Source organism: Tasmannia lanceolata, unplaced genomic scaffold (assembly GCF_043159265.1).
Source record: "Tasmannia lanceolata isolate RefF3 unplaced genomic scaffold, GAP_Taslan_0.1 ptg000025l, whole genome shotgun sequence".
Taxonomy (NCBI): Eukaryota; Viridiplantae; Streptophyta; class Magnoliopsida; order Canellales; family Winteraceae; genus Tasmannia; species Tasmannia lanceolata.
The window spans coordinates 10,337,085-10,350,631 of NW_027518702.1; the positions used below are offsets into that span (position 1 = coordinate 10,337,085).

Consider the following 13,547-nt stretch of genomic DNA (forward strand, 5'->3'; position numbering starts at 1 on the left):
AGCAATGCATGAAAAGATGAGCCACGGATTCCCATGTTCCAGTCTTTCTTACATGGGATAGATAACTTGGAATAGATAATGGAGTTCCAGTCTTTCTTACATGTTGCATGATCTACCCATGGTGGGGCCTTGCGCGATTTGGATGATTGAACAAGTCATTTCTTCCTAATTTCCCAATTTCCATCTTAACGCCAAAATGAGATTATATGGTGACGATCTTGCCTATTTTTGCGTGGAAAATTTTAGAAAATTATAACCTGATGATCTGTAGCTGTTCTTCTGCTCTGCCACATTTTGGGTGAACCATAATTCAAAAGTTTACGCCATTGGATAATCATAATCCTTGGATTAGTGGCCTGTAAATTGTGGAATGAAGTATGAAGGGAACAACAACTCATCTTCAGCTGGAAAAATCTCGACAAATTGGAAGTTAAGGATCAAAAAATTGGGAAGATGTATTTGGAGTGGTCTGTCCATGATTGGGCCAAGCAGATGAATGGTTTGGATCATCAAATAGTTAGCTCCCACCTGAACCTTTTTTGGGTGCTTCTAATTTTCATGAGTGAGGACTTTTGGGCTTTAATGGTTTAGGGTATAGGATTTAAGAGTTTAGCATTTAGGGTGTGTTTGTATTGCTGGAACCCAAGTGATGGTTTTCTGATTCTGCCCCTGTTGGAATGAACTTTGGATTGGAATTTTTTGAATTAAATTTTTATTTTAGTTTTTTCCGTTCTCTTTTTAAGAGAATTGGAATAGGAATTAGAATACGATGCCGATTTCTGCCCCTGTTGGGATGAACATTTTATTGGAATTTTTTGAATTAATTTTTTTTTAGTTTTTTCCATTTTCTTTTTAAGAGAAACGGAATAGGAATCAGAATAAGATTCTTATTTCAATTCCTGATTCTAGTAATCCAGATACACTCTTATTAGGGTTTTGGGTGCATTTGGACTATAGTTTCTAGACTTGCCGGCATCATCATCAACTTGCTAGAGTAAACTCCCTTTTTTACCTTTGTCGCATTCCGGTCCGAGTCATCATTTTGCCCTACAAAGTCAATCAAAACTCTTTTGACTCTTACGAGTTATGACCGCATCAAATGAGTACTCAGTCGCGCCACGCCGCGCCGAGTGACTAATGATTTACTTTGGCCGAATTTTGGCCCGCATTACTGATTTGGACAGTTAAAATCATGAATTAGAATCGGCACTCTGTTTTGATTCCTATTCTGATTCCCCTATAAATGGATTGGAAAAAATTTCAATAAAGATTTAATTCCAACCAAGGTGGAATGAATGAGAAACAGATTCCGACCTTTTCCCCCATTTATTACATCCTGGTTTTAATAACGCCACCCTCCATTTAGCATAGAAAGATACAGATGATCAGTCATTAACACACCACAGAAGTTTATTGGGGCCTTTGATCTAGATTAGATTTTCAAGGGTGATGATATTCAGATGATCCTATTGACTCCATCGAAATGGTCATTTGCATTGGCCCACCATACCTTCAAATGAAGGTCTGTTGAATAATCCGTCTTCCTTTGGAAATTAATGACAACACTTAGACCCGTTTGGATTGCAAGAAAAACATTTCCGATGGAAAAATTATCCCCGAGAAAAAATTTTCTTTCCACAATTTAGAGGGAAATAATGAGTATGGTTAGTTTAGGGAAATGATTTCTGCGCTCCGATGTTTTGATAAACATGCACTCCAGCTTTTGTCGTGTAGTATTTAAAGGGGTGTCAGACGAATATTACGGTTCTCAAAAAGCTCTTAAAGCCCTAAAATACTACACGACAAACATGCGGAGCGCATGTTTATCCAAACATTGGAGCGCTGCTGAAATCATTTCCCTTAATTTATAGGGATATCATCACAAATGGAAGGTACCTCTAAATAAAAATTGAATAATGTTGGTTTAAATTATATTTTTTTCGTGCTTTAGAAATAATTTTCCTTTCCAAACTTGTCTAAAAAAATTCCTGCAATCCAAACAGGCCTTAGACTAGGTTTGGCAAGTGATGAAAATGATTCCATGGAATACTAGTGTGCGTGGGCACGTGAGAGTGTGTGTGTGTGAGCGCACGTGGGGCGTTTTGTGGCAATTGTTAGAGGGTGGGGATTGAACGGAGCATGAAAGGCCATGGAGAATACGGGAAGAAAAAAAAACTCTCATATCTCATAGAAAATGATATAATACCCTTATTAATGTGTAGAGATATTTTTTTCACATTTGACATGAGATATGAGTATTTTTATCAAATTTCCGTGACATACGTGTACTTTTTGTTATTTTTATGAGATAAGTGTATTTTATCATTTTCTATAAGATAGGGATAGTTCTATCTTTTCATGTGAGATGTGTGTATTTTGAAGGAAAATGATAAATGCGCCACTTTTCTTCACTTAGGACACCCAACTGCATTGTACCTGGCAATCAAGTCACTTCGTTCCTTCATATGTGAAGTACATCAGCACCTTTTCAGTCATAGATACACTGTAGCTGAGTGTTCCTAGTAATGAAAAGGGGCGCATTTATCATTTATCATTGCCTCAAAAATCATTTCCATAGGAAGATCCTTACCCTCCGATCTGGAGAGGGATTGCACATTATGTAAACCTCTTTAGATCGGAGGGTCGGAATCATCCTATGAAAATTATTTTGGAGCAAACAACCTATTTATGTTGTGGCCCATCAAATGAATGGATCCAATGGACATGGTTCGGATCCATCTGGTGTGCTCAAATCCTATCTATTAATTAGGATCCATAGGATCCTAAGCATACATTGACACCGCTATCCTTTACAAAAGAGCATAAAAGTGTCTTTCTGGCCAGCATTCTTATTTTTCTTACTTTGAGGGAGGACATTTCAGTAATTCTATATTTCATATTAGGGGTTTTAAATGTAAAATCCGTTTATGAAGCTGTATTGACGAGTTCTCCTTCCCTTTGATGGGTTCCGAAAACAATGCCGGGAAAATTGTTTCACCAAACAAAAAAGTAAGGAAACAGAAAACCAGAAAAGTAGGAAACAGAGGTCTCTCTCTCTCTATCTCTCGTGCCCGAAATTCCAATAAGGGTTTCCTTTGTTTGTTGTTTTCAGTTTCTTCTCCGTCCTCCTTACACGTCGGAGAACCTACTTTCCGGCCATAATGAGAATCAGACATCGCCGGAATCTGACCCACGACACTCTTTTAACTTGAATGAATGTCGACGTGGAATCTGACCCACGACACCCTTTTAACTTGAATGAATGTCGACGTCGGGTTCGCGATCCAAATCGGACCACCACCACCACCACCACCAAGATATGACAAAAGCCAACACCGCCCCTGATAATTCAGTCAAGAATGATAAGAAGAAGAAGGTACATTTTCTTAGAAAATTGATAGCTGCACACCCACCTTGTTTTGATACTAGTTGCACGCTTTCTTATTTTATTTTGTTGGGACCCGGGTAGAACTCGTTCTTAAAAGCTGGCCGTTATGCGGAATGTGGCCAGGTCATTATGAGCTCTTCCATATTCATTTCCTTTTCCAATGTGGGATCTTTGCTTTCACGTGGACTCCCAACAATCTCCACATCCACACGGTTCCGTCCTCAAGGGTAAACCAGGGTTATGCTCTGGTTGGGACCCGGGTAGGACTTGCCCTTAAAAGCTAGCCGATAAGAGAAGGGTGCCCAAGTCCATATAAGCCCTTCTTCATCCATATACTTAAATGCCAGAAGAAAATAAATTCAATCTATTAGCCTCTTATTGGAGAGTTAATGACCGCCCCACCCTAAGAAACCAGTACAGGTGATGCTTTGGGATTGGGTCCATAGTGCAATCAAAGCCCATTGCATAATTTTGTGAGAAATTATATGGTGCCCGACCCTGATGTCCACTGTAGGGGGTACAGCAAAAGTGTAGGCTGAACCACAAAAGACCCACCCTCGATATTTGATCCAACAACAACCTCTTAAAAAGTGGACTGCTAGGATAAAATCTCTAATTTTGTTTTCTTTACATCCCTTCTTGTATTGTAATGGATTTTCCTTCTTTCTCACTGTGTATTTTATAATTATTTTCCTGGTTGAAGTCTATTATTCCGAAGCTTTTCGGGACGAAGTGGCGAAATGGGAGAAACCCAGATGATGATATCTTCGGAAGAGGCGAAGTTGTTCGTGGTCTCTCTCTCTCTCTCTCTCTCTCTCTCATTTTACTAGGAATGTACTATGAAATTTCCCAATTTTATCTTTACTTTTTTTTTGTTTATTTCTTATGCTTTTTCCCCCCTTTGTGATATAGACCTTGGAAGGAGATATGCTTCAAGCAGGGCAGCGTTCTTGGATGCACCACCAATGATGAGAAAAAGCTTCTCAGGTAGTGTTCAAAAGATTAAAATCTACCCATCAAAAAAAGATTAAAATCTACCCTCTTTCATCTATTCTCACTATCCTGTTTGTGTTTGACAAAAACCTATCTCAAACACATGATACTATATATCTCAGGGTTCTTGAAATTTAGGCCATTGGGTGATGCATGCAACCTAGAAACCCATCACATTCATACACAAGGAAGAAAAATCACCCATATGATAGAGATATATCTATGTGGTAGCTTACCGACTTTGGTAGACTTTTTCTTACCAGTTTTTTCTCTCCCAATTCAACATAAACACGTGGCATATAGAATTATAGATAAGGAGCCAAAAAGTATTTGGTAAGTGGAAGTTAGCAAATCATGGATTGGAAAGTGTGGGGTTTATATATGGTTTTGAGCTAGTTTCAAAACTCCCCGCAGTCGACTCCTTTTCACCTAGGCTACCTTTTGAGCCCACATTTTGCCATACAAAGTCAATCAAAACTCCTTTAACTCTCTCGAGTACTTGGACGCAACCAAGTACTCCGCTGCATTAACTGATTTCTCAGCCGCATCAGCCAAGTACTCACCTGGGTCACGCAAAATTGACTAGGATTTCCTTTGGCCATGTTTTGGCATGCGTCCGCATTTTAAACATTGAGTGTGAGATAAAATGGTAGCTCTGTGATTTAGGCCCTTGAGCTTCTTCCTTTGTAAACTATTTAAGTTTTCAATTGAATAAAGAAAACAAGAAGTGGGTTAACTTCATGTGTCCCAATGAAAGAAAATATCCCTCACTCTGTTTATTTTGTCCAGGAGACAAGATATAATGGTGTGTGCCTGAGTTTTACTTGTGTTTTATTTAGTTCATATGGTTAATTATTATTTTTTTCCTTTTCTTTTCCAGACAGGCACACGAATTCGAGAATCGAAGGGCTGAATCTATCAAATTTCGATCGTAACATGGCCGAGGTGGTGGAAGTTCAAGACTTTCGGTATGAATTTTCATGTTTTATTTTATTTTATTTTGAGAGGTTCTCTTTATAGCATTATTAACCTCTTATTTTGCAATAATATAAATTTTTTTTTTTTTTTTTGCAGAATATTAGTTGCAACATGGAATGTGGGTGGGAAGACTCCTCATAAGGGCCTCAACCTCGAAGATCTCTTGCAGGTTGAGGGCTCTTCTGACATTTATGTTTTAGGGTATGATAAATTCTAGCCCTTAATATTTTTTTTCCTTGAATGATTAAACGAGAATAAAGACTAGAGAAATTTTATAGTGTAACTCGCAACGAATGTATAGCATTCTTTTTTTCTTTTTTTCTCTCTTTGGGTATAGTTTCTAATCGTTCATGCAAATGCAACTAGTTAAAGGCCTAGTTTCGTCCCATGGGGGAGAATTCAAATGCCACCAGTTAAAGGTTTAATTTTTGATTTAAAAAATGGAACAAGTGACCCTCACTTGTACCTCTGCCGGGTACATAAATTTGAGCATCATCATATAACATATTTTCATGATAACTCTAGGGAAAACATGTCAACACTTGTTTGTTTAATAATGAAAATCACTACAAGAAAAACCCATTTTTGCCACGGAAAATCAATCGTCGCTGTATAACCGTCGCCATAAGTCATTTAGGGTGACCGTTATCTATCTCCTTGATTGTTGTCCCCCTTGTGATGTTTTGCATAATTCAGTCGACTCCTATCATTGGCACTGTCGTCTCGGCCATCCCTCCACCTAGAATCCATTGCTCATTCATAACGATGGATAAATCAATTTTGTCGCTAAATTATTTGTAAACAAACAAATAGAAGAGAGCAATATTGAAAGCAACAAAGTGCAACTACCCATAGTCACAAATATTTTAATTTTTTGTTAATTTTGGGTTTAGATATTAAAAATTAGAAAAATTATTATTTTTAAATATATATAAAATTAAAGTTAATAACAAAATTAGGGGAAAAATATTATCTTAAATTTATTGTGATATTTTAATGACAAAATAAAATATTAAGATATCTCAATAATTTTATACAATCTCAGCAAAATTTTAGGATATTTTATTTTATCAAAAATAACAATATTTAAAATATTTATCATAGATATATTTGTGACAATGCAACTACCTATTTCCATATTAATGGTACAAGTTTTCATGAAAATACATATATACTCTTTTAAATGTGAAGTAATATACATGGATCAATTTTCTAGCGGCACATTTAAGCCATTTTCCAAACTAATGAATTCATAATGAATATGTTATGGTCCTAAGTGGGGACCTAACTAGGTATGGGACTAGGTGGGACCTGTCCTCGCATGGCATAGATTTAAAGGGCCTACCCTAACACGTTCCATCTTTCATTGGGCATTTGACATACTGGTTAGGTACCTATCTTTTGGTAGTAAAGTAGCTGTCAGATCAAGTAAGGATTGCTTGAAGCATTGCACCCTAGCTATCTAGAAAAGACCCATGACTCATGTTACCCTTTCCGTGAAAATTTTTTACAAGAAAAATTTTCCCTAAATGTGATTGATATCTTAGCTCCTTTTTTTTTTTTTTTGGTTAATAATGGTGTTCTCTCCTCTTTGTATTTTCTTCAGGTTTCAGGAAATAGTTCCTCTAAATGCAGGAAATGTTTTGGTTATAGAAGACAATGAACCAGCAGCTAAATGGCTGTCCCTCATAAACCAAGCCTTAAACAGACCCAACGACCAAAGGGATGATCCCAGCTGTCCATCTTCAGAATCCAACGGGTCAAACAAACACAACCCAAAAGACTCAAAATCCCAAAGTGGTCTACTCTTCTTCCAAAAGCCTTCTCTCAAAGTCCTAAGTAAGAATTATAGGGTGGATAGTAGTCTACTTAAGATATGCAATTGTGCTTCAGAATCGTTGTCACAAAGGCAAAGGACGAAAGAACTCAGAGAGTTGATTCAGCGAGTTGACCCGGTTGAAGACGAGTCGTATATGTCCGAGTTGCCCTGTCCGAATCACCTGAGTTATTGCCTGGTAGCCAGTAAGCAGATGGTGGGTATCTTTCTTTCGGTGTGGGTCCGGACTGAGCTCGTGCCACATGTGGGTCATCTTAGAATTTGCTGTGTTGGAAGAGGGATCATGGGTTGCCTTGGAAATAAGGTCACATATACATTTTTTTTCCTATGTTTTTCTTCCTAGAATTTGATTGATCATTGATTATTTGACTATAACTTGGCCCTCATACTAAGGCCCTCTTCTTTTTAGGTTTTGAGAATTTATTTTGGGTCCAAAACTGATTATTGGTCTTAAAATTCTGTTTAATTTTGAGTACAGTAATCAGTTTTGTAGTGAAAATCAATTCTCAAAACCTGGAGAGGACTACTTACCCACTAATAGTCAATTCCTTGTCTGCTGAGATGGCACCCTTTCACTATAATACTTAAAAGAGGAAATTTTTTTAGTAGTAGAGTTGTGGGATTCTCTCTCTTCTCTCCTCTTAACCCACCCTTGACAGCTAGACATACGGGTCTATTTGGATGCACCACTGCGTCCTAATAGAGTAGTGGGTAAGTAGTCAACTAGTAGAACAGTGGGGTAGTCTCTTGGTAGAGCAATGGTGAACCCCATGGTGTGTTTGTTTATCAGGGGTGGATTAGTAGTCTCCTTGTAGAGCACAGTATGATACCCCCCCACCCCTTTCTCTCTCTTTCTGTGAGAATGGTTCACTGCTTCAGGATAAATTTCACTCCCTTTAATGTTTTTCTTTGCCTTTAAACTTAACATTAAGGGGGGGTCCCCTTTTAGTATTAAAAGTTTTTTAGTATTAGTTAAAGAGTGGCACCTCAGCAAAGAAGAGACTAACAAGTAGAATAGTGGGCAGTAGTATTATGGGGTTTTGGCTCCTTTTTGCAACTAAATGTAGTTTGGTTATCAAGGGTGTAGTAGTAGTCTCCTTGTAGAGATAGAGCAGTAGCCTCCTCGTAGAGAGAGAGAGTACCAAAAAATCCCTTTTTAAAGTTTTGAGTAGTAGAGTTAAAGGGTGCCACATTAGCAGAGAAGAGACTGACAAGTAGAATAGTGGGCAAGTAGTCTCCTGGGGTTTGGCTCCTTTTTTGCAACCAAACTTAGCTAACATCCAACTTTACTACAAACTGCTAGTAAAGTCTTCCAAAATGTACAACCATTCATGAATGAGATGAAAATGATTTCCTAGAAGTATAAACCCATTAAAGAAGTAAAGCAAACATCCATAAAGAATCACATTTCTTCCAAAATGTACAACCATTCAGCAATGAGATGATTTAAGTACCATCTAATTCACAAATTGGTGACTGTCAAAAACAGGCCTATAAGAATAATTAATCAAGATTTCAAGTGCACTCTTAACAAAGACTATGAGGTCTCAGAGAGGAAATTTCCAAGGAATTAGCTTCATGGAATCTTCATAATCACATAATTTTCTTTTTTAATTCACTTGCAGGGGTGTATTTCAGTGAGCATGACACTCCACCAGACAACCTTTTGCTTCGTCTGCTGTCATTTGGCCTCAGGAGAGAAGGAAGGAGATGAGCTACGGAGAAACTCCGACGTCTCTGAAATCCTCAAGAACACACAATTCCCCAAGATTTGCAAGACACCCGGTCATCGAATTCCTGAAAGAATTATTGATCATGAGTATGATTGAGTACCAAATTAGATTTCAATCTTATCACTTTCTTTATATTTTTCGACTCTTAATTTTATGATCCTTACATTACAGTCGAATAATTTGGCTCGGCGATTTGAATTATCGTGTCTCTCTAAGCTACGTCGAAACGAGGGTGTTGTTGGAAGATAATGATTGGGATGCCCTCCTTGAGAAGGATCAGGTTTGGTTCTTTCTCAAGAAAAAACATAAAAAATTTACTACTAAAAGCATAATTATAAGGCTTAGTTTATATGAACCTTTGAATTCTAACACATGGTATTACTGAAAATTGATAAATCACAGTTGAGGATGGAGAAAGAAGCTGGAAGAGTGTTTACTGGGTGGAATGAGGGAAGGATTTTCTTCGCTCCTACATACAAATACTCACATAATTCTGACTCTTATGCCGGGGAGACAGTAAAATCCAAGAAGAAGCGCAGAACTCCAGCCTGGTATGTAAAAAATTCTTCAGATATTGATTGAACTTGTTGGGAAGCAAGGCCTTCCTGTCTGTGTGTGAATCAAAGATCAAAGCAACCCACAAACGTGTCTACGTATATGCCTTGGAATATAAAAAACCATTGTATCAAGCCAATTTCCTTGTATACTACCACTGAGAATTATATAGGATCCCAACCCCAACCCCAGTACAATATTTTCACTTAAACACAACTACCATACAATTTTTCAAATGACAAAAATAACCATTTGTTGTCCTTCTAGCAACCCTCGAGACCTCGATTGATCTTATTTTGGGACCCTTTGTGGTCCCATTGTAATAGTTTGGGCCAAATGTCCTCAAGTCCTCTGGCTTTAACTCTTCTAGGCTGGTCTGGACTTCTGGTAGCTTGGAGGTTTGGGATGGTGGTGTTTTATCTGGGGTTCTTGAGTTTCCTCTAGGGTTCTTCTCCTGTTTTGTTTTCACTTTACCTATAAATTTTGAGGTCCTCCCCGGGGCGCTCTTTTCTGGGTTAAAAAAAGAGATCTAACATAACATTGTTATTGTGTTCCCTCTCATTTTAGCATTGTGACTTGTGATTTTTGAGCAGTGAATTTTGGAATGTTGCACTGTAAACAATTGGGTGAAATATGTTTATTGGGTAAGTTAATCGCTCCATGTTCAAATTCCAGGTGCGACCGGATACTGTGGTATGGAGATGGCATTGAACAACTGTCCTATATCCGTGGGGAGTCGAGATTCTCGGATCACAGACCGGTATGTGCAGTTTTTGTGGCGGAAGTAGAGATGGGTAACAACAACAACAACAGAGGAAGGAAAGGCTTTTCTAGTGCTGGTTCTCGAATAGAAGTGGATGAATTCATCCCTCAAAGGCATAGCTTCTATGAGTTCTAAACAGAATCACATTTTTCCCAGCATATTGCTAAGACAGAGGAAGGCTATATCATAATTCATACCTTTAACTTGCCTTGTAGCTCTTATAATAGTGCTTACTTGTCATAGAACTATACAGAAGAAAAAAAAAAGCTCTCGAAATAGTTTTATGAAATATGTTGTGCAAAAGTAGTAGATTTTTGTCACTCCTTTTTTCATTCTGTATATTTTTTTCCTCACTTGGTTTGTTATCTCTTTGAAATTTGAATGAAGAGAACTACCCAGAGTTCAAAACATCCCTCAACTCTAGGAAGAAATGGTAATGGCCATTTTTGGTCTAAACACACTAGCTTGCCTCAGTCCCACACTATCTTGTCCTTGTATTGGGTTTTCTCAAATAGTTTCAAAAAGACAAAGTTTGCAAGGATAAGAACATGATCTGATTTATTGTTCTTTAAGAGATCAACAACCTTCTTATGAGTGTAATCATTGGCCAAACTACGCCTTTTCCTATTTACTACTATATGAATGGATCAATACTCAATTAGCTGTAGTTTTGTTTTGTTTTGTTTCGACATCCGAGAAGTCAAGCAAATGCCCAATCCAAAGACAAACCTAGGCCCACTTAGTCAATCCTACCTATAGGCAAACTCAACCCAAGAGAGGAGGAGAGCTTATGTTAGGGAATATGATTGAAAATTTAACAAATTTTTTTATAATATTAACTATCATAAAACTAATAATAATAATATATCAAATGAATAAAAAAATACTAATAAGAAAGGTTTAAAAAAGGCCTGCAAATGGATCGAGACACAGCGAAAATTTCACTCTCCATACAAACCATCTGCTCTAGGTTGTTCTGCGTTCATCTCCCAAGATACAATGATCCTTCGACTTGTTTTTGTACAGCAGAGCACTCCCTGCGAACTCCCAATAGCTTGCATCGCCAAAATAAAAAAATAAAAAAATCAAGAAGAAACAAAAGACACAGGGTTTTTTCAAAAAAAAAAAAGATTGTGTTTTTTGGGGAGAGATTTATACAAAAAATGGAAGACGACGAAGAGGGTTTTTTGTTTACTTCCATTGCATATTTTTTTTATAATAGAAAGAGATTAAGAGATATGTTGTGTAGAGAGAAGCATGACTTTTGAAAACATCTCCGCGCCTCTCAAATCTCTCTCTCTCTCCTTTTGTTTCTCACTTTATTTCCTTAAAATTGGGAAAAGTCAAAACAAAATAAAGCTTTAAATTTTATATAGGGATTTGCAAGCGTCCATCGAAGAAGGCATTTCGCAGATGATCAGTTGCATCTGAGAGCAGCCACTTCGTTAATGAAGACAAAATCTGCTAAAAAATGAGCATATGTGACTGTGACTGCTGTCAAATGCAACAGACCAACTGCGAAATGCCTTCTGCAATGGACGCTAGAAAATCCCATATATAGAAGTTAGAACAACATGAGTCTAATGGTCTCATGGTCTCATGACCTTGCCCAAAGGCCATCGAAAAAAGGAAAAAAAAAAGGGGGGGGGGGGGGGGGGGGGCGTGATAAATCGACTCCCAAATCTCTCTCTCTCTCTAACTCAGAACAGAGAGAAAGACACATAGGGGGGTAAGACAGATAGGGGGTCGATTTAATATTTATCACTGCCCCAAAAAAATGCTATATGAGCCTTTTTAGGATGCAATTGAAGCTTTTGGAAGTAAAATTCTTTTTCTTAGGAGTCTTGGGAGAGAAAAAATGATCAAGGCCCTGTTTCGTTTGGATTTTGAGAATCGATTGTGTCCAAAGCTGATTATTGGACTCAACAAAACTGCATTCAATTTCGGGTTCCATAATCAGTTTTGGGCAATCAAATCCAAAATCCATTCTCTAAATCCAAAAAGAAAAGGGCCTACTAGATTTTCATACAAAATTAACCTTGAGAAAGGCTTACAACAAGCTAGAATGGAGCTCTCTCAGTGCATTTTTTTCTTCTTCCGGAAACTCAAAAGTTCTTGGCAAATAGATCAACCTAATCGTGGAGTGTATCATGTCAAACTCCATCTCCATTTTTCCTCACCCACCAATTCAAGCAATCTTGTGCTATCCACCATGCTAACCACCTACAGTGTGACAGATTCTTTGGCAGCCATTAGTGGCCGGAAAACAATGAAAAGAACAAATGATTTCATAAGAAGCTCCAAATCCCCCAAACAACTCAAACAAATCCATGCTCACATCCTCAAAACCAACAACCTCACCCATAACCCCACCACAACATTCCAACTCTTATTAACTAGCACCAAGGTGTCACCCTCACCTAACATCTCTTACACCCTATCCCTCTTCAATCAATTCCAAACCTCCCCAAACACTTTCCTTAGTAACACCATGATAAGTAACTTCACCACCTCCACTCCCCCCACCCAAGCCCTCTCCCTATATGCTAAAATGCACCACTCAAACATCCCATAAGACACCTTCACCTTCACCCTCAAAGCCTCCACCCACCTCAAAAACCTCGCCGGTGGGGAACAAGTCCACACCCATGTCATCAAATTGGCGTTCGAATCGCTCCCTTCTTGCATTATTCCCTTATGCATGTGAACACACAATGAGGCCCGATGGCATGCTCTCAGAAGCTGTTTGATGGTATTTTGAAACAACCAATTACTCCAAAAGCTTAAGATGTTAGAATTGGTGTTATTTAGTGATTTATATTTCACTCCCCCTTACATGTGGCCCCTCTTTTTTTGGGTTCGTAGTACACGTGGATTTTTAATATCAAAGAGTTGTTAAGTTTTGAACCCAGGACATGCCGTGAGGCAGTAGCTCTAATACCATGTGAAAGGGTTTTGAACCCAGGACCTGCCTTGAGGCAGTAGCTCTGATACCATGTGAAACAACCAATTACTCCAAAAGCTTTAGCTTTAACCAATTTAATTGACACTTTGAGATGCGATATTTACATGTTTATTTTCGGTTGACACTTAGAGCCATTCACTTCATCTCTTTATACTCAAACTCTGAGGCAAGTGATAGTGGCTTTCATGGTAACGGTTACATAAATAGTCTTGTTATTATGATTGCATTTCGTGTGATTAGATTCTTTTCTAAATGGTTAAAACGGATAGCAAGCTCTATTTTGATAAATTGTTGAAAATATGGTAGTACACTAAGCATGCAGGTGAAAGTAAAAG

General features: G+C 38.0%; 1 protein-coding gene across 5 annotated transcripts; it reads left to right on the forward strand.

Annotated features, from left to right (window-relative positions):
* Nucleotides 1-3,058: 3,058 nt before the first annotated feature.
* BST1 (DNAse I-like superfamily protein) lies at nucleotides 3,059-10,914 on the forward strand. 5 transcript variants are annotated; one of them, XM_077368873.1, is made up of 10 exons: nucleotides 3,059-3,376; nucleotides 4,092-4,179; nucleotides 4,301-4,375; nucleotides 5,262-5,349; nucleotides 5,456-5,560; nucleotides 6,966-7,500; nucleotides 8,822-9,015; nucleotides 9,101-9,209; nucleotides 9,332-9,480; nucleotides 10,160-10,914. In XM_077368873.1, the coding sequence occupies exons 1-10, from the start codon at nucleotides 3,263-3,265 to the stop codon at nucleotides 10,380-10,382; spliced, it is 1,680 nt and encodes a 559-aa protein (XP_077224988.1). In that variant the 5' UTR covers nucleotides 3,059-3,262; the 3' UTR covers nucleotides 10,383-10,914. The 5 variants fall into 5 exon arrangements, with proteins under 5 accessions (XP_077224988.1, XP_077224990.1, XP_077224991.1 ...); XM_077368875.1 differs by lacking the exons at nucleotides 3,059-3,376; nucleotides 4,092-4,179; nucleotides 4,301-4,375 and adding an exon at nucleotides 4,778-5,030; XM_077368876.1 differs by lacking the exons at nucleotides 3,059-3,376; nucleotides 4,092-4,179; nucleotides 4,301-4,375 and adding an exon at nucleotides 4,778-5,017.
* The last annotated feature ends 2,633 nt before the right edge of the window (nucleotides 10,915-13,547 follow it).

Coding starts and splice junctions, on each gene's coding strand:
- BST1 (XM_077368873.1), top strand. CDS start 3,263: ATGTCGACGTCGGGTTCGCGATCCAAATCGGACCACCACCACCACCAC. Junction 4,180..4,300: donor AAGAGGCGAAGTTGTTCGTG/GTCTCTCTCTCT, acceptor TTTGTGATATAG/ACCTTGGAAGGAGATATGCT. Junction 9,016..9,100: donor GAAAGAATTATTGATCATGA/GTATGATTGAGT, acceptor CTTACATTACAG/TCGAATAATTTGGCTCGGCG.